Source organism: Anolis carolinensis, unplaced genomic scaffold (genome assembly GCF_035594765.1).
Source record: "Anolis carolinensis isolate JA03-04 unplaced genomic scaffold, rAnoCar3.1.pri scaffold_27, whole genome shotgun sequence".
In the NCBI taxonomy this organism is placed as follows: Eukaryota; Metazoa; Chordata; class Lepidosauria; order Squamata; family Dactyloidae; genus Anolis; species Anolis carolinensis.
Genome location: NW_026943836.1, coordinates 885,259 through 912,136, shown reverse-complemented (window position 1 = coordinate 912,136; position 26,878 = coordinate 885,259). Strand labels below are relative to the sequence as shown.

The 26,878-nt window shown below is 45.2% G+C and overlaps 1 protein-coding gene across 1 annotated transcript in view; it reads right to left on the bottom strand.

Annotated features, from left to right (window-relative positions):
* LOC103282038 (cGMP-dependent protein kinase 1) overlaps positions 1–26,878 on the bottom strand; it is a gene marked incomplete at its 5' end in the record, with an annotated part of 76,462 nt that overhangs the window by 23,898 nt on the left and 25,686 nt on the right. The window contains 9 exon segments of the mRNA XM_062966671.1: positions 2,714–2,865; positions 2,961–3,150; positions 11,973–12,011; positions 13,987–14,025; positions 19,899–19,964; positions 20,109–20,197; positions 23,706–23,783; positions 25,918–25,981; positions 26,478–26,583. Coding sequence (XP_062822741.1) covers positions 2,714–2,865; positions 2,961–3,150; positions 11,973–12,011; positions 13,987–14,025; positions 19,899–19,964; positions 20,109–20,197; positions 23,706–23,783; positions 25,918–25,981; positions 26,478–26,583 — 823 coding nt within the window.

Sequence of the window (26,878 nt, the reverse complement as noted above, 5' to 3'; positions counted from 1 at the left end):
TATTATTATTATTATTATTATTATTATTATTATTATTATTAACATTGAGGCTGGATGGCCATCTGTCAGGGGTGCTTTGCTTGTGCTTTTGGTCCACAGAGGCAGAAGAGGGTTGGACTCAATGGCCCAAGGGGTCTCTTCCAACCCTCTTTATTATAAGTATTATTATTTATTATTATTAACATTGAGGCTGGGTGCCATCTGTCAGGGGTGCTTTGCTTGTGCTTTCGGTGCACAAAGGCAGAAGGGGGTTGGACTCAATGGCCCAAAGGGTCTCTTCCAACTCTCTTTTTATTATTATCACTATTATTATTATTATTATTATTATTATTATTATTATTAACATTGAGGCTGGATGGCCATCTGTCAGGGGTGCTTTGCTTGTGCTTTCGGTGCACAAAGGCAGAAGGGGGTTGGACTCAATGGCCCAAAGGGTCTCTTCCAACTCTCTTTTTATTATTATCACTATTATTATTATTATTATTATTATTATTATTATTATTATTATTAACATTGAGGCTGGATGGCCATCTGTCAGGGGTGCTTTGCTTGTGCTTTCGGTGCACAAAGGCAGAAGGGGGTTGGACTCAATGGCCCAAAGGGTCTCTTCCAACTCTCTTTTTTATTATTTTTGCTGCTATTATTATTATTATTATTATTATTATTATTATTATTATTGCTAGGTGGCCAACTATAGTCCGGCCCTCCAATGGTCCAAAGGATTGTGAACTGGCCCCCTGTTTAAAAAGTTTGGGGACCCCTGGGTTAACCAGTTAAAATTCATGAGTAAACCAGGGTTTTTTTTATAACCTGAAAAATTTAGGGGGGGGGGGGTTGAACCCTGAACCCCTAACCCCCCCCCCCCCCTTGTTACAGGCCTGCATGGCTCCATTGAGTCCTAGTTTCCAGGAGAGCAAAAAACAAGCCCGCTCCCTCTTCCTTAGGACCCCCTTTCACATGGTTATCCATGGCCCTCATGTCTCCTCTCAACCTTCTTTTCTGTAGGCTAAACAGATCCATTTCTTTAAGACGCTCCTCAGAGGGATTATTCATGGTCTCCAAAACTTTGATCCTTTTAATCACCCTCTTCCTCTGGACACCTTATTAGAGTCAATATATGTCTTAAATGGCTTTGCCCAGAACTGGACACAGTATTCTAGGTGAGGTCTGACCAAAGCAGAAGAGAGAGGAACCATGGCTACCCTTTATTTTGACACTAGACTCCTTCTGATGCAGCCCAAAATCCCATTGGCCTCGTTAGCTGCTGCATCACACTGTTGGCTCATGTTCACCTCGTTCTCCACTGGAGAAGAGAAGACGGAGAGAAGGGGGCATGAGAGGGGTCCCATTGAGGAGGAATCTGCGAAGGTCATTTTGAATCCTGATCCTGTCCTCTGGAGGATCAGCTCTCCCTCCCAATTTGGTCCCACCTGCAGACTTGATCCACCTGGTCTCTAAACCTTCATCCAAAGGTAAAGGTAAAGCTTTTCCCCTGATGTTAAGTCCAGTCGTGACCGACTCTGGGGGTTGGTGCTCATCTCCATTTCTAAGCCAAAGAGCCGGCGTTGTCCGTAGACACCTCCAAGGTCATGTGGCCCCTGGCATGACTGCATGGAGTGCCGATACCTTTCCACCGGAGTGGTACCTATTGATCTACTCACATGCGTATGTTTTCGAACTGCTAGGTTGGCAGAAGCTGGAGCTAACACCGGGTGCTCACTCTGCTCCCATGATTTGAACCTGGGACCTTTTGGTCTGCAAGTTCAGCAGCTCAGTGCTTTAACACACTTCGCCACCGGGGCTCCATAACTAAACAAGTTAGGTCATTGGTATCACTTGTGCCAAAGTAAGTGTGGAAGGTGGGGAAGATCCTCAGCCATTGGTCAATTCTAGATAAGCCGAGATATAAATTATTTGTTTGCTACGCATATGTTGTGACGGCCAATTTCAAGGTGTGGACTTACAAAATGTGGGTACCTACGGCTGTTTTTGTTGGATTATGGATGTATGTGTATGAAATGTAAATCAAGTGTTTTCTGCTGTTTTGCAAGAGTGTGTGTTTTCAGCAATGAAACAGTTAACAGCAGGCTAGTTTTGACTGACAGCCTGTTGTGACTGCTATGACCTATCAGGCATGATATCAGACTATCAGACTGCTATGACCTATCAGGCATGATAGGTCACGCCGCCCTGAGTCCCTTCGGGTGAGAAGGGCGGGATATAAATGTTGGAAATAAATCATAAATTTCCGGCTTTGGAGGTCGTAACTTCCTTCGGACTGAGGAATGTGCTTTCTTATCTCTGTGTGTGTTGAGCTGGTGCTTGCTGAGGCGAGAGGCTGAAGAGAAATGCCAGCTCAGAGCGATGGCTTTTGCTATACTTTGTAAATACGTATTATAGATATTAAATAAATGTTTGGACTTTAGACTAGAGATGTCTTTGAGTCTGACATTGAACAGAGGAATTGGTGAGGCAGACGATTGCAACCATTTCATCAGGGTGCTGGTGTGCAGAGGATCGATGGTGTTTGAAGAAACCCACCCGGCTCGCACCCTGACATCCACTCTGACAGTTTTGCCTGATCACCAGCTGTGATAATAAAAGGCTTGTTTTATTGCTCTCTTGGAATTCTCTCCTTTACTTCTCCTCCGGGATAGTCTTCAACACAACAACAAACAACAACAACAACGACAGGGCCATTCCTGTTACTGACCGGACGATGAAGGGGCACCGGCTCTGGAGCAGGACCCGCTTCTCCATCAGCACGTGCTCCTGCTGCCGCTTCTGCACCACGTGGTCCTTGCGCAGGCGCTTCAGGGCAAAGAGGCGCTCGGCCGGCCCTTCCTCCGCGCATGTGCTCCGCACCTGAGGGCAGAACAGGAGGGGTGAAGGGGAGACGAGACCCTCCCCGGACCCCCAAGGAAGAGGCCACCCAAGGGAAGGCGCCGCCTGAGGCTCACCAGCTCGACGGAGCCGAACCCGCCGGTGCCCAGGACCACGGGCTGCCCCTTCCGCTCTCCCTCCTGGTAGTGGACGGGCTGCAGGTCCTGGAGCCGCAGCGGAGGAGGAGGAAGAGGAGGAAAGGTCCCCGAGGAAGGGGAGGAGGAAGAAGAAGAAGAAGGGGAGGCCACGCCATCCAGGGAGGAACCCCTGCAAGGAGAGGAGGAGACAAAGGGGGAGATGGGGGTCACTCTTGGCCACTCCACTGTCGTGCTTTGCAAAGATACTGTATGTGTGTTAACTGGAAAATCAAATGCATGAAACCGATTGGCTGGGGAATTGGTTTGCAACTGTTGCTGTCCTGCTGCTGGAGAACCGGTTTGAACAAGTTTCTATCTCTCTCTCGGGGAATTGGTTTGTAACTGTTGCTGTCCTGCTGCTGGAGAACCGGTTTGAACAGGTTTCTCTCTCTCTCGGGCAATTGGTTTGCAACTGTTGCTGTCCTGCTGCTGGAAAACCGGTTTGAACAGGTTTCTCTCTCTCTCTCTCTCTGGGAATTGGTTTGTAACTGTTGCTGTCCTGCTGCTGGAAAACCAGTTTGAACAGGTCTCTCTCTCTCTCTCTCTCTCTCTCTCTCTCTCTCTCTCTCTCTCTCTCGGGGAATTGATTTGTAACTGTTGCTGTCCTGCTGCTGGAGAACCGGTTTGAACAGCTTTCTCTGTGTGTGTGTGTGTGAGTCTACTGAGTCCTGGCTGGAAAGAAGATGGCTCTGTACTCAGAGAGGCCTGACTATTTCTGTAGCCTTGATTGCTGCTGATCTTCACTGAAGCAGATTTATGGACTAAGAAAGGACTATGTGTTGTCGAAGGTTTTCATGGCCGGGACCACAGGGTTGTTGTATGTCTTTGAGGCTGTGTGGCCATGTTCCAGAAGTATTCTCTCCTCATGTTTCACCCACATCTATGGCAGGCATCCTCAGAGGCTGTGAGGCATGGAGAGATTAGGCAAGGAAGGTAAATATATATCTACTAGCTGTGCCCGGCCACGCGTTGCTGTGGCAAAGTCTGATGGTCTGGGAAATAAAGTATTGAGGAATTGGTGGTAGTTAAGGTCAAGGGTAACGGTTTTCCCCAGACATTAAGTCCAGTCGTGTCTGACTCTGGGGGTTGGTGCTCATCTCCATTTCTAAGCCGAAGAGCCGGCGTTGTCCGTAGACTCCTCCAAGGTCATGTGGGATGACTACATGGAGCAGCGTTACCTTCCCGCCGGAGCAGTACCTATTGATGCACTCACATTTGCATGTTTTCGAACTTCTGGGTTGGCAGAAGCTGGGGCTAACAGTGGGGGCTCTCTCCGCTCCCCCAATTCAAACCTGCGGCCTTTCAGTCCAGAAGTTCAGCAGCTCAGCGCTTTAACACGCTGCGCCATCAGGGGATATTATTTCCTAAAGGTTGTGAATATACAATATTTCTGATTGGTTTTTTTTTGTTTGTTGGAGGCAAGTATGAATGCTGCAATTAGGAAAAATAATTAGGATGTAATGGCCTTGCAGCTTTAAAGCCTGGCTGTTTCCTCCCTGAGTGAATTTTTTGTTGGGAGGTGTTAGCTGGCCCTGATTGTTTCCTGTCTGGAATTCCCTTGTTTTCAGAGTGGTGTTGTTTGCGATATTTTATGTGCTTCTACTGTCTGTGGCCCTGAGAAAACAGGATTTGCCAGACTTTGATGATGGGAATACTTTGTTGGGAGGTGTTAGCTGGACCTGATTGTTTCCTGTGTGGAATTCCCCTGTTTATTTACTGTCCTGGTTTTAGAGATTATATTGTTCTGCATTATTCTATCCCAGTAATTATTTCATATTAAAGAAGAATCTCACTTATCCAACATTCGCTTATACAATGTTCTGGATTATCCAACGCAGTCTGCCTTTTCATAATCAATGTTTTTGTAGTCAGTGTTTTAAATTCATTGTGATATTTTAGTGGTAAATTTGTAAATACAGTACAGTAGAGTCTCACTTATCCAACATAAACGGGCCGGCAGAACGTTGGATAAGCGAATATGTTGGATAATGAGGAATTAAGGATAACCCTATTAAACATCAAATTAAGTTATGATTTTACAAATTAAGCACCAAAACATCATGTCAGACAACAAATTTGTCAGAAAAAGTAGTTCAGTACACAGTAATGCTATGTAGTAATTACTGTATTTATGAATTTAGCACCAAAATATCATGATATATTGAAAGCATTGACTACAAAAATGCGTTGGATAATCCAGAACGTTGGATAAGCGAATGTTGGATAAGTGAGACTCTACTGTAAATACTACATAGCATTACTGCGCATGGAACTACCTTTTCTGTCAAATTTGTTGTATAATATGATGTTTTGGTGCTTAATTTGTATAACAATTACCTAATTTGATGTTTAATTGGCTTTTCCTGAATCCCTTCTTATTATCCAACATATTCACTTATCCTGCCAGCCTGTTTACGTTGGATAGGTGAGACTCTACTGTATATTTCTAATCTTATATTATCTGCTCAGAACTGGATTATATAAGGCCTCTTTTGCACAGCTGGATAAAATGCACACTGAAGTGGATTATATGGTAGTGAGGAGTCAAGATAATCCAGTGCAAAGCAGATAATATACGATTATAAATGGGCTATATAGCTGTGTGGAAGGGCCTTGAGTCTACACTGCCATATAATCCAGTGCAAATTAGATAATCTGTGGAAGAAGCCTAAGTGAGGCCTAAGTCTGCCTGTCCCCTAACTGAAGCCTGGCTGTCCCTTGGTTGCTAGGCAACCAAGTGGGCAGAGATTAGCCCTCTAAACTGGCAGCAATTGGATAAAAACAATTATTGCTCTCCCTCTAATTAGGACTTTATTTTTCTTTTCTTTTTGTTGTATCAACCTTGAGGCGTGGATGATGGGTTGTGTTGTCAAATTTTGAGGTTGGGGGGCCTGTACTTTTGTTGTTTTGTGAATTGCCGTGATGCCATCACTCTTTTATATATATAGATGGAGAGTCCAGGGTGTGACAAGAGTTCTTTGTCAGTTGGAAGCCAGCGCTAATGTTTCAGAAAGGACTGCTTATGGTTGCTGATTTCTGGGGAATTGGTTTGTAACTGTTGCTGTCCTGCTGCTGGATAATTGGTTGAACAGGTTTTTCTCTCTCTGTGAGTCTACTGCATCCTGGCTGGAAAGAAGATGCCTCTGTACTCAGAGAGCCCTGACTATTTCTGAGGCCTTGTTTGCTGCTGATCTTCACTGAAGCAGATTTATGGACTAAGAAAGGACTGCTTATGGCTGCCGATTCCTGTAAGCGATCAGAGGGACTGTTGTAAATACCACTGTTCTGTTGATCTCGTGGACTTAGTAAAAGTTCCTGTGTTATTTGTTCTGCAAAGCTGAGTGCTGCGTCATCATTCTGCAGGATGACTCTGGGCTTACAGGCACACGTAAGAGCTTCCTTCTTTCATCTACAATCCACAACATCCACTACAAGCTCATTTCCCAAAGGATCGGGTAGCAAAAATACCGTATTTACGAGGGGTGTGCAAATCTTCGTTTCCAAACAAGTTGTTTCTAATTCGTAAGTTCTGTATATACATACTATCTTGGAAACACTTGGGAAACAATTTCCTTTCATTTTGTAATGACTATTGAAACATTTGTTTTATTGACCGCACAGGCCTGGTATTTACTCGAATCTAATACTTGTCTCTCTCTCCTTTTGGCTAAATGACCTGGCCAAAATTAAAGATTTGCATCATACGGTTGGTCCTCTTCGTGCTGCATCTGGAGCTCCTCTTTGAGGGGCATAATCTCTTATTTAAGGGCCAGGCTCAATGCTGTGCAATTTCGGGATTTGCAGTTTGTTAAGGCATCCATATTCTTTGGCGGAGAAGGCTCAAGACCTTGTTAAACTACAGCCCCCAGGATGCCACAGCAGTCAAAGTGGATTCATTCTACAGCATAGATGCATCTCACAACCTCTGAGGATGCCTGCCATAGATGTGGGTGAAACGTCAGGAGAGAATGCTTCTGGAACATGGCCATACAGTCCGGAAAACTCACAGCAACCTGATGCACCTTGTTTTTAAAAGAAGGAGTTATAAGCATGCAGCACCTGTAATGCACACCTTTTTTTGGCCAAATTACAAAGAGTGTACTCTTTTGCCTCTGCACATGATGTTCAGCAGCAAATTCTTTTTTTATTGGTTTCAGGATTTTGGAAATCCGCACCTCTGCTGTAGAAAAGCCCAAGTTGGGAGCCTTGGATTATAAAAATCATAAGAATCAATGAGTTGGAAGAGACCCCAAGGACCATCCCATTGGAGGTTGCCTTGGCAGTGGATTCCTGCACATGCCAAAGAGGGTTGGACTAGATGGCCCTTGGGGGTCCCAATGCCACAACTTCAGGCTGCCACCTCCTCATTTAAGGGCCTGGGCCATCAAGGGGGTTAGGCAGGTAAGGTGAGAGAACACACAGCCCCAGGTGCAATGCTGGTGCCCCCCATTCATGGCACAAATGGCCCCCCGCATGCTTCCTTGCTTGCTTGCTCGCACAATCTGTCAATTTGCTAAGAGCTCCTCAGAGTCTCCTTTTCATTCCTCCGCCTTCTATGATCTACGTTCTCCGCCCACGTTTGCTTCCCAAAGCAGGGAACAATGTTCAGCCGCAAACAAAGCAGGGAAGCCAAAGAAACACACACCTTTTCTGAATTTTTGGAAAACACATCCAACCCATTTGGGGGAGCAAGGGTCCCACTTTTGGAAAGAAACTAGTGGGCTTCTCTATTGTACACTGTAATGAAGTATGAATATTTGGTTTACAGATGTTATGTTTAATTGTGTGTTTGTGTTTTAAAAGGGTATTACAGTTATTGCATCTCAGCACTCAGAGGCTGGTTGCCATGGAGAAGTAGGCGGAGCCAACTGCCGGTTTGTTGAAGAAGTGCAGAGTTTAAAAAAGGGGGATTCAGTCTGTGCTCTGATGAGGCACAGGGAAGATTGATCCTAGGTTGAGGGGATCAAGGAGACTCAATTGTTCATTTTGAGTCGGTTTAAAATAAGTTTGGTGACTTATTTAATGTAATCTGTGTCCTGGTAAGGAACAAAGAATCTGTGATCGTATATCACAGGGTGACCGGTTTAAAAGTAGCAGAGGAAGAAGTTTTAACTACTTTAAGTAAAAGAAATGACACTTTAAGGAGTTTGACTCACGTCATTCTAGTATTGTAACTGTTAATAAAAGTGCCTCTAAGTGAGAAACAACATTGTTACTACTAAGCTCTGTGCCTGAATAAACTTGTTATTGGGTTGTTGTATGTCTTTCGGGCTGTGTGGCCATGTTCCAGAAGCATTCTCTCCTGACGTTTCGCCCACATCTATGGCAGGCATCCTCAGAGGTTGTGAGGTATGGATAAACTAAGTCAGGAAAGGAAAGAATATATATCTGTGTAGAGTCCAAGGTGTGGCAAGAGTTCTTTGTCACTGGGAGCCAGCATTAATGTTTCAGTTAATCACCCTAATTGGCACTGGAAATGTTTTGTCCCTTACCAAAGTCCCAGTAGCTGACACCCTCACACTAATCAAACAAAACTTCCCAGAAGACATCACAGCCCTGTTTCACCATTGCCTCACCACTAGCTACTTTCAGTGGGACACTGGATTCTATGAACAGAAGGATGGAGTGGCCATGGGGAGCCCTCTCAGCCCAGTAGTAGCAAATTTCTATATGGAATACTTTGAAAAACAGGCCCTAGAAACAGCACCAAAAAAGCCAACTGTTTGGTTCAGATACGTAGATGACACCTTCACAATTTGGAGCCATGGAGAGGAAGAACTCAGCAAGTTCCTGGACCATCTTAACAGCATCCACCCAAACATCCAATTCACCATGGAAAAAGAAAAGGAAGGAAAACTGCCATTTCTAGATGTTCTGGTCATCCGCAAACCCAATCAACAATTGGGCCACACAGTTTACAGAAAACCTACACATACAGATAGATACCTTCATAAAAACTCCAACCATCACCCAAGTCAAAAAAGGAGCACAATCAAAGCCCTGACAGACCGTGCACAAAGAATCTGCGAACCTCACCTCCTCCAAGGCGAAATCAACCACCTAAACTGGGCTCTACAGGCCAATGGATACTCCACCACGGACATCAGAAGAGCTGCAAGGCCAAGAACAAGCCATGAGAGTCAAGACAAAGATCCACCCAGAGGAAAGGTGTTCTTACCATACATCAAGGGAACTACTGACCGCATAGGGAAGCTGATGAAGAAGCACAACCTACAAACTATCTACAGACCCACGAAGAAAATCCAACAAATGCTACGGTCAGCGAAGGACAAGAGGGATCCTCTCTCTTCTGCAGGAGTCTACCGGATACCATGCAGCTGTGGACAAGTCTACATAGGGACCACCAAACGCAGCGCCCAAACAAGAGTCAAAGAACATGAAAGGCACTGCAGACTAATTCAACCAGAGAAATCAGCCATAGCAGAGCATTTGATGAACCAGCCTGGACACAGAATACTATTTGAGAACACAGAAATGCTGGACCACTCCAACAACTATCATGTCAGACTACACAGAGAAGCCATTGAAATCCACAAGCATGTGGACAACTTCAACAGAAAGGAAGAAACCATGAAAATGAACAAAATCTGGCTACCAGTATTACAAAACTCCAAAATCAAAACAGTAGATGGGAACCAACACAATGAGGACTTGACTGAACAAAGGATGCCCCCAGGCAAGGGACAAAACATTTCCAGTGCCAATTAGGGTGATTAACTGAAACATTAATGCTGGCTCCCAGTGACAAAGAACTCTTGCCACACCTTGGACTCTACACAGATATATATTCTTTCCTTTCCTGACTTAGTTTATCCATACCTCACAACCTCTGAGGATGCCTGCCATAGATGTGGGCGAAACGTCAGGAGAGAATGCTTCTGGAACATGGCCACACAGCCCGAAAGACATACAACAACCCTGTGATTCTGGCCATGAAAGCCTTCGACAACACAAACTTGTTATTGTTCCTCCAACATCTAAGCCTCTGTCGCATATATTATAAACCAAGTTGCGTTACCATCTAAAGTGAATAAGAAGAAGGATTTTTTTAAAAGGTCTCCTCTCTGAGTCTTTGGTGGTTGCATCTTACAAATTGCTGGCAGTGGTGGGATAAAAAGATTTCCCCTGCCTGAAAGAACCTTAGTCGTTCTTAGTCCTTTACAAATTGGCGGCAGTCGTTATAAATTCCTTACATACACATATAGCAATTGCGAAGGATTGTGGCTACATTCAGGAGGAAGCACGACTGCATCGCAAGTGCCATTGCGCATTCAGGTGGGGAGGAGGGTTGCCATCTCTTCCCATCCTTCTTTCTCATTCAGGATTTCCCTTTCTGCGTCTTTCAGTGCGTCCTCCCCTCCTATGCTGCTTCTTACACTACGGCAATTGTGCATTGTGCCACTCTGCATGTGTGTTGCACTCAGGGCCGGCACAAGGTAATTTTCAAGTGTAGGCGAACAGAAATTTGGCACACACATCCCCCCCCCAACCAATCACTGAAAAATAAAAGCATTGGATAAGCAAAAATGTTGGATGATAAGGAGGGATTAAGGAACAGCCTAAATAAAGAACAAAACTATGAAATCAGGGGAAATCCAGACAGGAAACAGTCAGGGCCAGCTAACACCTCCCAACCATGGATGCCCCCAGGGAGGAAGCAGCCAGGCCTTGAATCTGCAAGGCCATTAAATGCTAATCAAGCTGGCCAATTGCAACGTTCACACTAGACTCAAACAGACAAGAGCTCTTTCTCCCACCCTGGACTTTCCACAGATATATAAACCCCACTTACCTAGCTTCCAACAGAACTCAGAACCTCTGAGGATGCCTGCCATAGATGTGGGTGAAATGTCAGGAGAGAATGCTTCTGGAACATGGCCAGGCAGCCCGGAGACCTGGCCTCAAGGAAGGGGCGAGAAGAAAGGCTTTCGCCACTTTGGGGAGCAGAGAAGCGGAGTTTCTCTGTCTGCAAAGTGGGGAACGTCTTCCTTGCGGAGGCAGGCGCGGAGGCAGGAGTTGCCTCAACAGCGCCCCCTACAGGATGGCACCAAAGGCAACTGCCTAGTTTGCCTCGCGGTTGAACCGCCCCTGGTCGCACTATCTTGCTATTCTGCAAGTTGCACAGCACCTTGCAATGGCATTGGTCCTTTACGCTACGATTGACTGAGATTGCCTGGTTGCTTTTGTGTCTCTCTATGTGTGTGTCCATATATGAATATGCCACGCTTGCTCTGGCCTTGACCTTCCCTTTGCAGCCTGGCTCCCTTGCTTGAGCCACCTGGACACTGGGCCTCTGCAAGGCATGATCTGTGTATGCCAACTGGTCAATGTGGTAGCCACCTCAATCTATTAGGATAGATGGGTAAGAATTATTATTATTATTATTATTATTATTATTATTATTATTATTATTATTGGGTTGTTGTGCATTTTCTGGGCAGTATGGCCATGTTCTGGAAGCATTCTCTCCTGACGTTTTGCCACATCACAACCTCTGCGGATGCCTGCCATAGATGTGGGCAAAATGTCAGGAGAGAATGCTTCTGGAACATGGCCAGACAGCCCGGAAAATGCACAACAACCCAGTGATTCCAGCCATGAAAGGCTTTGACAACAAATCATCATCATCATCATCATCATCATTATTGGAATTGGGATCCAAAGCATTTGGAAATTCGTAGAACCAAAGAGCTGGAAGGGACCCCTAAAGGTCATCTAGTCCAGCTTCTGTCCAGGCAGCTATTTCAGTACAGTATTTCCCAAGGATGGAAGGAATGACCCTTCTTTGGGGAGCCTTCTCAGTATTTCCCCAGGATGTAATGCAAGATCCTTTTGGGGGGGTCTTCTCTGTCTCAGACCCAAAAGAAACCTCAAAAGTGCCCGACCCTTCTCCCTTGTTGCAATGGGAAGCACAGAAGATTGATCACTGACCGTCTGGAGTCGGGGAGGGTCTCTTGCGTGGTCCCTTCCCTGCGGGAAAGAAGAGGAAAGGAGGGGGAAATAGGTCAAGCAAAGCTTTATCAGATATTTCTTCAACCTGAAGCAGAGTTATACATCTGACCCAAACCTAACTTCAGGGTTTCATTCATCACTGTATCTGTACTTAAAGTAACCCAGTATGTTACCTCAAAATAGTATATTTGAAAACTCCCACAAGCTTTCCCTCCCATTATGTAGACACAAAGAACCAAGCACCCCATATTTCCAGGGTCAATGGAAGGTCCATCCAGCACCAGATCCCACCTCAATAATGCCAAAATGACCACCTTTTGTTTATTGCGCCAAATTGCTATGTGTGTGTGTGTAAAGAAATCCTTGCAAGATGTTTGCAAGAGATCTCTGCAAAAGGAGAGCTGAGCTCTTTTTGCAGAGGCTAGCCACGCCTAAAACAACAATGTATCTGTTTGCTGGCAGATGGCTGGTTTTGTTAGTTGGAATTTGAGCTTGCTGGGAGAGCACAGAAAAAGACAGGCTCTCTATATAGCTACGGTCAAGTAGCTGATTAAATATGCTATGCTGTATATATATTGAATGCTGATTGATTAGTTATTGATCCTATGTGTGAAGAAGTGTATAATTATATTTTGTTTATAGATGATATGTGTATTTGATTTTGTTTAAACAGTCAGGTTTGGCTAAGTTTAAAATGGTGAGTATTTGAGTTGATGATGTATGGGGGAAGGTAGCCATCTTAAGGCAGGTTACCATAGCAACAGGGGCAGAGCCAACCGCCGCTTGGAAAGGAAAAGGGGGAATGTTTTAAAACCCAGGCAGTCTGTGATTTCCATTCACAGGGAAGGAACTGATTCTTGTGTAGAGGATCAGGGTGGCTCAAATAGAAGAGTTTGAGTCAGGTCTAAAATAAAGAGAATTATTTTAGACAGTCTGTGATTTTCTAGTCACAGTGGAGGATCTGATTCTTGTGAGGAGAATCAGGTTGGCTCAAATAGAAGGATTTGAGTCAGATCTAAGTTGGACCAGACTAGGCAAGTTAGGTGACTTGTCTAAGGTCATTTATAGAGCCTGTGGATTAGGGAAAATTAATCCCAGGGAATCCAGGAGGATCAGGGTTTAGTGTAATCTAGAGAAAGAAATATTTTGAAAGTTTGACCACCTCATAACCGTTTGTAACCATTAAGCGAAGTGCCTTTAACAAGTTATATGAAACCATCAAGCTCTGTACCTGCAATAAACTTATTTTGATTTTATTCTAACCAAGCCTCTGTCATACTCTTATATTAAGTTAAGCAACATCAACATCTGAAGTAAAACAAATAGAAACAGCTTAAAAGAACCAGTGCCATCTGCCTGACGTCTCCTCCATTGGTGGCAGCGAAGAAGATAGTCAAACAAATAATTAATTAACATCATCTCTCATAAAACATCTTTATTAATTGGTGGTATCTGTGTGTGTGTGTAGGATCAGAGGGATTCCATCTCTGTCACGCATTCCTGTCAGACACCTCACCTCTGTACAATTTGGTGGCAGCGGTGGGATTCAAAAAGGATTCCATTCCCTGTCACCCTCAGTTCTGTACACTATGCAACTACAAGGACATTGTACGATTGCTGAACTGTTTATTTGTCTTCAACTCAACAAGTAAAGTTTCCTTTTGTTCTTTCAATTCCTCTGCCTGGTCTGAGTCTTTTGCACATGGTGTTAACTGGACGCTGCTGATTCCCCTGTACACTCACCTGGTAACATTGTTTAGTATGACCCATGCTGCTGGGGCCATGGAGGTGCTGGCAAAGCGGTCAGTAGATGACCGCTAGAGGCAAGAGGCCAGCTCTGTCCTTGCTCTAGGATTACTGTGGACCAGGATCAAAAGGCAGTCCATTGCTCTCTATGATGGGCTAGGATTGGAGACCCCTGCCCAGAAAACCCACTTGACCATCAGCATCTCCCCCCCCCCCCTGCCCCCCAAAAGAGGTCTCAGATACTTACGTCTCATGGACGCAGAGTGGGCTCAGCTCCTGGAAGTCTCTGCAAGGAGAAGACCATCATCATCATCATCAGTAATATAATAATAAGAACACCCAACACCTTTCTCCAAACTGGGAGTCAATAAAACTTGCAAATTCAGGCAAGTAAAATATAGCTAATATTAAAAGGCTAATATTAAAAAGGGTTTGGGCCAACTTGGGCCCTCTTTCCAGGTGTTTTAGACTTCAACTCCAACTGGCTCTTAGGGAATTGTTGGAGTTGAAGTCCAAAACACCTGGAAAGAGGGTCCAAGTTGGCCCATGCCTGCCCTAAAGCAATTAAATGCCCTTTTCTCCAAAACCTTTGGTTCTAAAAACCTGGCTTTGTTGCACTCTAGCTTTGAGACACCTTTTCAATCCAACACCACAACAGAATCCAGTAGCATTAACTACGGCAGTTTATTAAGAAAAGTGTGAACAAAGGGAAAAGGGCATTTCCTAAAAGAGCGCAGGAAAGAAACTATATAGTAGCAGGAGTCCATATACCAAAAGAGCAATAGTCCAAAAATTGCAAAGTAAATGAAGACAAGGAAGTCAGGATCACAGGCATAAATCCATAAGCATGAAAGCAGGAACTTTTCCCAAGGCAGAACTCTTTCAGGAACATAGGCAAACACAGGAAACTTGAATCATGAACTTGAGAGCTGAGACATGAATCTGAAGCTTTTGGCAATGCTGTCTGCTCTGAAAGACACCAAGTAAACAACACTTAATGGAGACTTAATTTAAGCCCAAACCCGACCAAAAAGCCATAGGATTATGCCTCACACACCTGGGTTTCAAGGATTTCTCACAGAGTCTCTCTGAACACCTAATTAATCTATCATTCACTCCCTTTGTGCCGTCGCACATGGGGCTATAACTCTTAGCGAAAGAGGCATGGACGTGACATCTTTCTCCAGGGCATTGCTTCTTGCCCTCCTTTAGGGAAACTGGAACTCCCAAGGACCAAAACACTGTAGATAACTCAAAACTGGTTTTATTGTTCACAAAAGGTTATCCCAATAAGCTGGAAGTTTCAAAGGGGTAAAGGAAAATATACGTTACAGTCTTTGGTTGTTTTAAGTCCAAGGAGCTCTGTAGCTGAGAAGCTTTTCCAGGTCCCTCTTTCTCAATGGCTGTGAATGACGGAGCAAACCTCAGCCTCAGTCCAAATGGCCTATGTTTGAAGACACAGTCTTCCTCTGTTGCCAAAGGACTGATTTGAAGGCGCTTGAGACTCCTCAATGTCGTCCAGGTTGGCCCTGAACATGAAGCATAAGTCTCAAGGGTAAGAACCTCAGAATTGGTGCTGAGAGGTAACTTAATCAAGGGCTTTTAGATCCAAGTCTCTCTCTCACGTCCATCTGGTAGAAAACTTGATGGTGGAATGAAAAAGGAAACACTGTCCTACTCCAGGAAGAGGTGGAGTCAAACAATTGAGCTGAGTGAGCAATATAACAGGTGCAAACAACATTGACAGCTACAAATAACTAATCAATCCAACTACATTTACAGGGTAAAAGCAAAATCAGGCATGATATAACAATTCAAATCTTGCAACTTACAGTTTGAAATATAGATGGTGCCACTTGCGCCGTCACACCCTTCATCCAGAGGCCTAATCTGATATTGCGGGAAAACTCCCCATCACTGAAGGCTGATTCCCAAGAGAAATGGACCTTTCACTGGTTTCCCTTTCCCCTGTTGCTAAGGAACGAACATTGGAATCCAAAACATCCCCTGTCTCACCTTCAAATGCCTGCACTTCTCGCTGATCTAAGGACTGCAATTTACCCTGATCACGCACAGATTCCTCAGCTGGAAACCCATCATCCCCCTCATCCTCTGAGAAATCCCCAGCCTCTTGCTGAGCCCCAAAAGGACTCTGGTATTAGCAAGGAACCCACTTGCCGAACCAGTTTTTGAATCCCCTTCAAAAAAGGGGTGAATCTTTGGGGCCTCGGGCCCTTTTCTGAGGCCAGGAATTGGGGAGTTGAAGTCCAAAATTCCCGGAGGGCCGGAATTTGTCCATGCATGGTGTAGATGAACCCTATGACTTATTTGTTTGCAAAACAGTGGCATCAATGCTACGGAGAGCCACAGGTGACGCAGCGCATGGACACCAAGGAGTGCCTCCTGTTGTGGTAATCTCTGAGTGGTTAGACTCAATTTAACCCTCTCTGGGGGAGATTCCTCCAAAATCAGCAGAGTAGCAAAAGCAAAGCTTTCAAATGCAACAGTTACTTATACGGGACGAGCAAAGAAAAGCCTTTGACCATTTAGTATTGCAATGGACTACAGAGTCCCAGTAAAAGTTCAGGTAAAAAGAACTCAATTGTGGATAGAAAGGCTTGGGAGCTGTCTAGTCTACTCTAGACTGGTTTCAAAGGAAAAATAACAAACATCTAAATAGTTACATCTTGCCAGGAGAGATGGCGAGATGCTTCTTGTTAGATAGAAGAACAAAGAGAGAAGAATGAACCAAAATGGTTCCAACCTCATGGTCCAGTTTATTGGGGCCATAAAACATTCTGACCAATGAGAAGTTAGTGTCCCTGGAGATTCACATTTCTACAAACTTCAAAGTAAGGGATGTGATGTACACAGGATAGAGTGAAACACAGTAAGGCCTGTCTAGGCATGCTTTGGAAACAGGGAAAGGATTCCCTCAGTCTAACTCTATCATCTATCTGACTACATCTAGACTTGAGTAGTCCAGGGTGATTCCCAACACCTCCATTGTCATAGAGGTTCAGTCAGTTTGCATGAGGAAGTGTGATGGCAAAGTATTTGATATCAGGGCTCGGGCTGTGGCGCAGGCTGGAGAGCAACTGCAATGAATCACTGCAACGAATCACTCTGACCAGGAGGTCATGAGTTCGAGGCCTGCTCGGAGCCTATGTTTGTTTGTCTCTGTTCTATGTTAAAAGGCATTGAATGTTTGCCTATATGTGTAATGTGATCCGCCCTGAGTCCCCTTCGAGGTGAGAAAGAAGGGCGGAATATAAATGTTGTAAATAAATAAATAAAACGCAACACCGGCAACAAGGAAGTTGACTCACTGTCCCCTTATGAACAACATAACAACCACAACAGATAAGTGGATCTGGTCTCGCTGATCAATCACTGGAGCCGATTCACGCCCCAGATGTTGAGCTTGTTCTGTTGTGTATTAATCCCTGTTAAACCTGCCAACACGTCCCCGTTTTCCTCACTAATAACGGCTTCCCACAGAGTCCTGTGCGTCAGATGGAGCCTACGGTTGACCTAGAAAATGCATTTGATATTTGATATTTCGTTCTTTATCTTGCATAACGCACTTTGGGTGGAGAGGCAGCGTTCCAAAGGCATTGTGGCTGGATGTTTGTGGCTGAATCCTTGTTCCACAATGACCCTTTGACTGGGAAGACTGGCCAGATGTAACCACAGCAGTATCTCTCCAGAGACCCTTTGCCTTTGCCGACCTTCCGCCTACTTCAAAAACCCGCCGACTTGTGAGTGACACTGTCTCATCCCAGGATTTGGGGCTCTGATGCTCCTAAAGCAGAAAGCGCCTAAAGCTTAATGCCGGCTTCCGTCTGTCAGGCTCAGGAATGTTGTTTGGAACATGCAGATGCCGGCTCTTCTGAGTCAATGCACCGGAATGGGCCAAGCAAGAGAACTGAAGCAAGCATTGGGTCCTGTATTCAGGAGATGCGCCGGATCCAGAGAATGCAATGCAAAATGTGGGTCTGTTCCAGGTCAGAGCAGCGATGGAGTGCACACTGGACAATAACTCTCTGTAACCACACATTTGGATCATAGCATCACAGAGTTTAAAGGGGTCCCCAAAGGCAATCCAGTCCACCCCTACTCTGCCTGGCAGGAAAATCACAATCAAAGCTCTCCCAACAGACAACCATCCAGCCTCTGCTTTTAAACCTCCAAAGGAGACTCCACTGCAACCCCAGGCAGCTATGAGGGTTGAATGAAAAGTAATGGCTCCACCCTCGTTACTTGGGTTTGGATGGGAATATTTTAATAAATCAAAGGCAGAAATAATCCTTAGAATGTGCTCTGTAACTACTACTATTCACTTTTCCACATCATCATAAGTTCATGATTCAACTATTCTCAAGTTTCCTGTCCTGGTTCCTGCCTTTTCCTCGGAAAGTTCTTGCTTTCGTGTTTATGGATTTATGTTTGAAGTACTCCTGTGGGTTGTGGCTCTCTTGATTTTGTGTACTTTGGCGTTCTTGGGTCAGTGCTATTTTGTTTTCCCAATTCTGCTGATCTCTTTCCACCCTCTTTTACTTGCTTTTTTCAATAAATATTTTTAGATAGAACTACTGGGCGCTGGTGTGGTGCTGGGGGAAAAGGTGTTCTCTGTGCTGTAGTGCAACAATTTTGCCCAGAACTGGACACAGGGTCAATATTATTATTATACACTTGGCCTCTCTAAACGAATTCAAGTCCCCAGGGCCAGACCAGCTACACCCAAGAGTACTGAAGGAACTAGCGGAAGTTATTTCAGAACCACTGGCAATTATCTTCGAGAGTTCTTGGAGAACGGGAGAAGTCCCAGCGGATTGGAGGAGGGCGAATGTGGTCCCTATTTATCTTCAAGAAGGGAAAAAAGAACGACCCAAACAATTACCGTCCGGTCAGCCTCACATCAATACCAGGCAAAATTCTGGAAAAGATCATTAAGGAAGTGGTCTGCGAACACTTAGAAACAAATGCGGTCATTGCTAATAGTCAACACGGATTTACCAAAAACAAGTCATGCCAGACTCATCTGATCTCTTTTTTCGATAGAGTTACGAGTTGGGTCGATACAGGGAATGCCGTGGATGTAGCGTGTCTGGATTTCAGTAAGGCCTTCGACAAAGTCCCCCACGACCTTCTGGCAAGGAAACTAGTAAAATGTGGGCTAGACAAAACTGGGAGGGAGAGCTAACACTCCAGAAGACAGGAGCAGAATTCAAAACGATCTTGACAGACTAGAGAGATGATTGGCCGAAACGAACAAAATGAAGTTCAACAGGGACAAATGCAAGATACTTCACTTCGGCAGAAAAAATGGAAATCGAAGATACAGAATGGGGGACGATGCCTGGCTTGACAGCAGTGTGTGCGAAAAAGACCTTGGAGTCCTCGTGGGGAGGAAGGGGAACATGAGCCAACAATGTGATGCGGCTGCTAAAAAAGCCAACGGGATTCTGTCCTGCATCAATAGGGGAATAGCATCTAGATCCAGGGAAGTCCTGCTCCCCCTTATTCTATTCTGCCTTGGTCAGACCACACCTGGAATCACACTGTGTCCCATTCTGGGCACCACAGTTGAAGGGAGATGTTGACAAGCTGGAAAGCGTCCAGAGAAGGGCGACTAAAATGATTAAGGGTCTGGAGAACAAGCCCTATGAGGAGCGGCTTAAAGAGCTGGACATGTTTAGCCTGCAGAAGAGAAGGCTGAGAGGAGACATGATGAGAGCCATGTACAAATATGTGAGGGGAAGTCAAAGGGAGGAGGGAGCAAGCTTGTTTTCTGCTGCCCTGCAGACTAGGACGCAAGGGAACAATGGCTTCAAACTACAGGAAAGGAGATTCCACCTGAACATCAGGAAGAACTTCCTCACTGTGAGAAGGGCTGTTCGACAGTGGAACTCTCTCCCCGGGGCCGTGGTGGAGGCTCCTTCCTTGGAGGCTTTTAAGCAGAGGCTGGATGGCCATCTGTCGGGGGTGCTTTGAATGCGATTTCCTGCTTCTTAGCAGGGGGTTGGACTAGATGGCCCATGTGGTCTCTTCCAACTCTACTATTCTATGATTCTATGATTCTATGATTCTATGATTCTATGATTCTATTCCAGGTGAAGAGGTCTGCCCAGAGCAGAACAGACACTTCCTACTTACTCCTTGGAGACGGCGATGCAGGTGACCTCCTCCAGCGCCCGGCAGCTGGCCGTCCGGCGGATGTTGCTGCAACCAAGAAAAATAAATAAGGGTGAAGAACCTGGACCTCCCGTGACAAGCCTCAATCCCGCAAATGGTCACAGCCCCAACAGCAGAGGAGCAAGTTTCCCCTCTCCCCATGCCTCCTTCCACCCCCTTCAAACAGCTTACCGGATGAGGGAGAGCTCCCCAAAGTGGTCCCCGCCCTTGAGGATACGGATGTGCTTCTCCTGGCCCTCCACGTTCATGGTCACGTCGACCTGTGGGAGAAGTAAGCAGGAGAAGATAGGGGGTGTGACGCCTCAGGCAGCGCGAACACTGGGAACCAGACACGGAGGCCAATAAACAATCTAATATCTTTATTAAGGAAATAAAGGAGACAACTAAAAATAAGCAGAGTATATAGTCCAGCAATAGTCCTTTCAGAAAAGGTCAAATATAGTCCAGTAATATGAAAGTAGATGTCCAGTATTAGAGTTCAAAGTCTTAAATCCAATAACCGAAACACACTCAAACCTTAGACTGTTTGAGTGGGGATTAAAGCAAGATCTGTCAAGAGTTCCAGGGCTCAATTCCGAGGCTAATATACAAGGCAAGGCAAGGTTAGTCGTGGTAAAGCTGAATCGCTGTCCAGGCTTGGCAGGGAGACAAGGAGCAACGCCGGTCTACTCGAGAGTAGTGCGCTGCAGAACTAGAGTCGATGTGAATTCCTCAACTGACACGTTGAACACCATAAAGGTCAGTCGGCGCCCAGAACTTTTATGGGACTACAATCTCCTCTCCAGCCAGGTGTCCGAACACTCTTTCCCAAGGGAAAGTGGACTAAGTCAACAACTTGCCAGATGCAATCCTCCCGGGAACCTCTCAAGGGAACCGGCTTAATTAACGCTTGCTCTCTCCTGTAATCTAGCGCTTCTCCTCAACTGTTGCTTCTCCGAGCGAGATGTTTCCCAAAACAATCTGCGGACACTACAGGGGGCTGCCCAAGCCCCGAACCCCTCCTTTCATGAGTTGGGGTGAGCTCCCGACTGTCAGCTCCAGCTTCGGCCAACCAAGCAGTTCGAAATTAGATCAGTAGGTATCACTTTGGCAGGAAGGTAAAAAGGGCTCCCCATGCAGATATGCAAAACTGTTGTAGCTCAGCCTGAGCTGGAGCCAGACTTTGGCCCCATTCAAGACTTTGATTCTAGGCCTGAAATGCTTGAAATCCAGCTACCTTTGCCTGAATCGGTTTCAGCAGAGGATTCTGAAACCAGAGATAAGCATTCCTCTGTTCAGTCAAGGCCAGGTCAACAAAGGCCAGATGGGCATAGCAGCCCGGAGGAGGAGGAGGATGATGGTTTTGACAGAAGGGAGATGTTTACCCAGGAACGGAGCCAGAGGGAATGTGTGCGAAGGAGTCAACGTCTGTTTCAGAAACGTGCTAATGACCATCTTTCCCATGAGAAGGATAGTTCTCCTTAGAAACAATAGCCTTGAAATCTCCTTAAATACTTCCTGCTTTCTCTGCACTGCAGAGGTGTCAACTTTGCAATTCAAGTGAGAAAGATCTCCGTCTTCGTGTTCCTGCCTCCGTGACTTTCAAGCCAAAATTCTGCCTTGGGGATTATAATTATTTTATTTATTTATTTATTTACAGTATTTATATCCCGCCCTTCTTTCTCATCCCGAAGGGGACTCAGGGCGGATTACAATGAACACATATATGGCAAACATTCAATGTCAACAGACAAACAACATACATTAGACAGACTCAGAGGCATTTTTAACATTTTTCCAGCTTCATGATTCTGGCCACAGGGGGAGTTGTTGCTTCACCGTCCAGTGGTGGCTGTACTTCCTCATTCCTTTCCTTGTGTTTTGCTGGCAGTTTTATGGTGTTGTAAATTAGTTAAATTAGCCTCCCGCATAAAGCGTCCCTAAATTTCCCTAATTGACAGATGCAACTGTCTTTCGGGGCTGCATAGGTCAACAGCAAGCCGGGCTATTTAATGGTCGGGGGCTTAACCCGACCCGGGCTTCGAACTCATGACCTCTCGGTCAGTAGTGATTTATTACAGCTGGTTACTAGCCAGCTGCGCCACAGCCCGGCCCCCATAATTATTCCCTGCCTTGCTGTACTTTGTTTCTAGTTGAGCCTTCCTGATTCTTTGACGTGTGGATTATAGTTCTCTTGGATTACCTTGAGTTTGGTTCTTGTTTTTTGTCGCTTTCTGTTGTTTCCTGTTTAAGAAGTGAACTTTGTGTGGACTACTCCTGATACTTCTTGTGGGACTAAGCACAGTCCTAGTTTGGACTATATTTGTGAGAGACATTCTTGGACTTCTGTTTAAGGACAGGTAAGTACATTGCTTGGTGGTTCATCCACCGTATTGACTTTGAACTTTATTTGCTTGTGCCGTCTTATATTCTTCAATAAACAGCTTGATTGCTTATATTCTGGGCTCCAGTGTGGTTTTCAAGGTATCCATGAAGCCTTAGGGTTCGACAAAAACATGCCGGCAACAGATTGGAGAATCTACGGATAACAGGTTCCTAGGCATGGGAAAATGGAACGAGAGCACCTCCCCATGGCTGGAAGCTGAGCATCGCCTCCAGACGCCGGAGATGGGGAAAAAAAAGAGGAAGTCTTTTCTGTCTGTGTATTGTATGTCATTGTGTAAAAGGCATTGAATGTTTGCCCTCTATGTGTTCTCTAATCTGCTCTGAGTCCCTCCAGGGAGATAGAGCAGAATATAAATAAAGTGTATTATTATTCCACAATTTATTTATTTACTTATTTACAGTACTCATAGTCCGCCCTTCCTTCTCACCCCGAAGAGGACTCAGGGCGGATCACAATGCACATCTACACGGCAAACATTCAATGCCATTATTAGACATACAACAAATATAGACACACACAGAGGCAATTTAACATTTTCCAGCTTCCGGCTTCATGGGAATAGGCTCGATTCCGGCCACAGGAGGAGCTGCCGCTTCACCGTCCACTTGTGACACCGAGTCCTTGATGGAGTACTTCCTCTTTCCTTTCTGCATGCTGCTGGAAGGTTTTATGGTGTCGTAAATTAGTTAAATTAGCCTCCCAGTGTAAAGTATTACTGTATATGCATGTATTTGACTAAGTTTCTGTGGAATCACTACTTTTGTATGTGTGTGTTAAGGGAAAAACACCTGGTCAATTACAACTCATAGTTGAGTAATTAGAGCAATCAAGGCTGACAAGTTTAAACCACTCCCTGAATGGGGTATATTTGGGAAATGTTTGTAATGTCTTTTGGGGACTTACTGAATACTTGCTGAGAGCCTACTACGAAGATGCATGAGTTTAATGCAAGGAACTTTATGTGAGTTTTGTTGCTGGAAGTTTTATTGTAATTTTTTTTGACTCTGCTACCTAAGAGTAAATTTTCCTGGCTTGTTTTCTTTTGCTCATTGTGGATGCAACAAAAGGCCGGATAAGTCTGGACAGGACTGCACGCAGTTTGTTTTTCAACAAACCCGTAACATAAAGTGGTACCTAAATTTCCTACTTGACAGATGCAACTGTCTTACGGCTGCATAGGTCAACAGCAAGCTAGGCTTATTAATGGTCAGGAGCTCACTCCGACCTGGGCTGGCTCCGAACTCATGACCACTCGGTCAGTAGTGATTTATTGCAGCTGGCTACTAACCAGCTGTGCCACAGTCCGGTCCTCAAAGAGAAGTGGAGGTGTGTGTGGGTCTCCAACCCTGATTCCTGGGAGGGGTCTTTGTCTGTCTACCCACCTGTCCGTAGAGGATGTAGTAGAAGGTCCGGGCCTCGTCCCCTTCCTGGATGATGAGCTCACCTGGAGCAAAGGTGCGCTGGGGCGGGGGAGAGAGAGACAGGTGTCACATTGATACAACAAGTTGAATTTTTATGTCAAAACAGGGACATCTACTAAGTGTAACTCCAGTGATATATATCATCCTAGAGTTGGAAGGGACCTCCAAAGGTCATCTAGTCCAACCCCCTTCTGCCATGCAGGAAAAGCACAATAAAAGTACCCCTGGCAGATGGCCATCCAGTCTCTGTTTCAGAGCCTCCACCACACTCCGCAGCAGAGAGTTCCACTACTGAACAGCTTTTCCTACGGTCAGGAAGTTCTTCCCAATGTTCAATGGAATCTCCTTTCCTGTCATTTGAACCCAGGGCTCTGTGTCCTAGTCTCCAGGGCAGCAGAATGGAAGCCTGGTCCCTCTTCCTTAGGACAGCCTTTCACATATTTATCCATGGCTCTCCTCATGTCTCCTCTCAACCGTCTCTTCTGCAGGCTAAACATACCCAGCTTCTTTAAGCCGCTCCTCATGGGGATTATTCGTGGTCTCTAGACCTCTGATCCTTTGAGTTTCCCTCTTCCTCTGGACACCTTCCAGCTTAGAGTCAATATCCCTTTTCAACTGTGGGGCCCAGAACTGGAATATATATATATATATATATATATATATATATATATATATATATATATATAAAAGAGTGATGGCATCACGGCAGCGGGCAAAACAACCAAAGTAAACACCCCACAACCTCAAAAATTGACAGCACAGCCCCTCATCCATGCCTCCAGGTTGATACAACAAAAAGAAAAGAAAAATAAAGTCCTAATTAGAGGGAGAGGAATAATTGTTTTTATCCAATTGCTGCCAGTTAGAAGGCTAAGCTCCGCTCACTTGGTCTCCTAGCAACCCACTCAGCCCAGGGGACCCTTTACCTTAACTACCACCAATTCCTCAATACTTTATTTCCCATACCACCATACTTCGCCACAGCAACGCGCGGCCGGGCACAGCTAGTATATATATAAAAGAGTGATGGCATCACGGCGACCCACAAAACAACAAAACTACAGCCCCCCCCAACCTCAAAATTTGACAACACAACCCATCATCCATGCCTCTAGGTTGATACAACATAAAGAAAAGAAAAATAAAGTCCTAATTAGAGAGAGAGGAATAATTGCTTTTATCCAATTGCTGCCAGTTAGAAGGCTAAGCTCCTCCAACTTGGTCTCCTAGCAACCTAATAAAAAATAATAATAAACACTAAAAATTAATACAATAAAATACTATAATAACAGTAAATAACTAAAAATAATACAAGAAAATAATAAAATATAATAAATAAAAATATAACTTACAATAAAATTAATAAAAAATTGCAAACGTCAAATAAAAATTACACAACAATTTTTAACCAATACCACCACCACTTTGCCACAGCAACGCGTGGCCGGGCACAGCTAGTATATATATATATATATATATATATATATATATATATATCACTTTCTTATGCCATCCAAAACATGTATGTATACACACATACACATGCATATACATCTATATCTATATCTGATCTATATCTATAGGTAAAGTTTTTCCCAGTCACATGAAGTCCAGTTGTGTCCAACTCTGGGGGTTGGTGCTCATCTCCATTTTGAAGCCGATGAGCCGGCGCTGTCCATAGACACCTCCACGGGTATGTGACCATAGGCATGACTGCATGGAGTGCCATTCCCACCGGAGCAGTACCTATTGATCTACTCACATTTCCATATTTTGGAACTGCTAGGTTGGCAGAAGCTGGAACTAACAGCAGTAGCTCACCCCCACTCTCCAGATTCGAACTGCCAACCTTTCGGTCAGCAAGTTCAGCATTTCAGTGGTTTAACCCACTGCACCATCAGGGGACTCCTATCTATATATCTATATTATCTATATCTAAAGATCTGGAAGACATAGGGAAGGGTTAGCACCTATGTGGGGTTTCCTTTAAGATTCAGAAGGTTCTCACTTTCTGTCCCTATGATCGTTGGGTTTTGGCTTGTTGTGGGAACAAGGATTGGAGATATAGCTCCAGGGGATGCTTGTAACTCAAGGACAGCCTGTATTGGGATATTGGGATGGGGATTCAGAGGGTCCCTTTCAATCCCAATCCCGTGCATGCATTTCTTGTTACCTCTTCTGCAGAATCCAGCAGCTGCGAAAGGGCTGCATCCGACAGGCCTTGCAGGGGCTTCACCCTGGTTTTTTTTTTTTGGGGGGGGGGGGAGAGAAAGTGGGGGTCAAGACCAGGCATGGGCCAACTTTGGCCCTCCCTCCAGGTGTTTTGGAATGCAACTCCCACCATTCCTAACTGCCTCAGGAATCAAATAGATAACATAATCAGAAGCAGAAGATGGAAAATCTCCACGATCTCTGCCAAAAGAAGACTAGGAGCAGATTGTGGTTCAAACTAGATAGGTACTATTAAAACTAATTGACTGGGGCTACAACAGGCATGAGTCAACTTGGGTCCTCCCTCCAGTTGTTTTGGACTCCAGCTTAAGCGGCTGAGGGGGAAAAGGAAAGAGCCTGAGGCTGTTAGGAATGGTGGGAGTTGCACTGTCAAGCACTTCACATGTTGGAGCAGTGGCAACCTGGACTTCCATTACCACCAGAAACCCATTTGAGATCCTTTGTATCATCATCATCATCATCATCCCACTGTCACACCATCACGTCACACCCTTTGCTCACCCTCGGAGGCCGGCCAGCACCTGGGCGCGCTTCTGCTTGGCATTCTGGGTGATGATGGTGCGGTACGCCTGCCTGTCGATGGCCCACAGCTGCACCAGAGTTACCGCTGGGAATTGGGGGGAGATAAAGGGGGTTAATTGCGGGGGTGGGATAGCCAGGAACAAGAGCCAATGAGGTGGAGGAGTGTGTGTGAGCACTGGGACCCAGACTGCATTTGTATGCATTTCAAAGCTTTTCTCAGGCAATTTCCTTCCTCTGAAACAGAGCCTCGCAGCACCTGTTGCTCGTTGGCAGCTTCCCATCCAAGTCCTAACCACCGGCCAGACCTTGCTTAGTTTCCAGGATACGCTGGGTTCCAATGCCTTCAGGACACCCAGGCGTCTTTAAAGTCTCCTCTCATG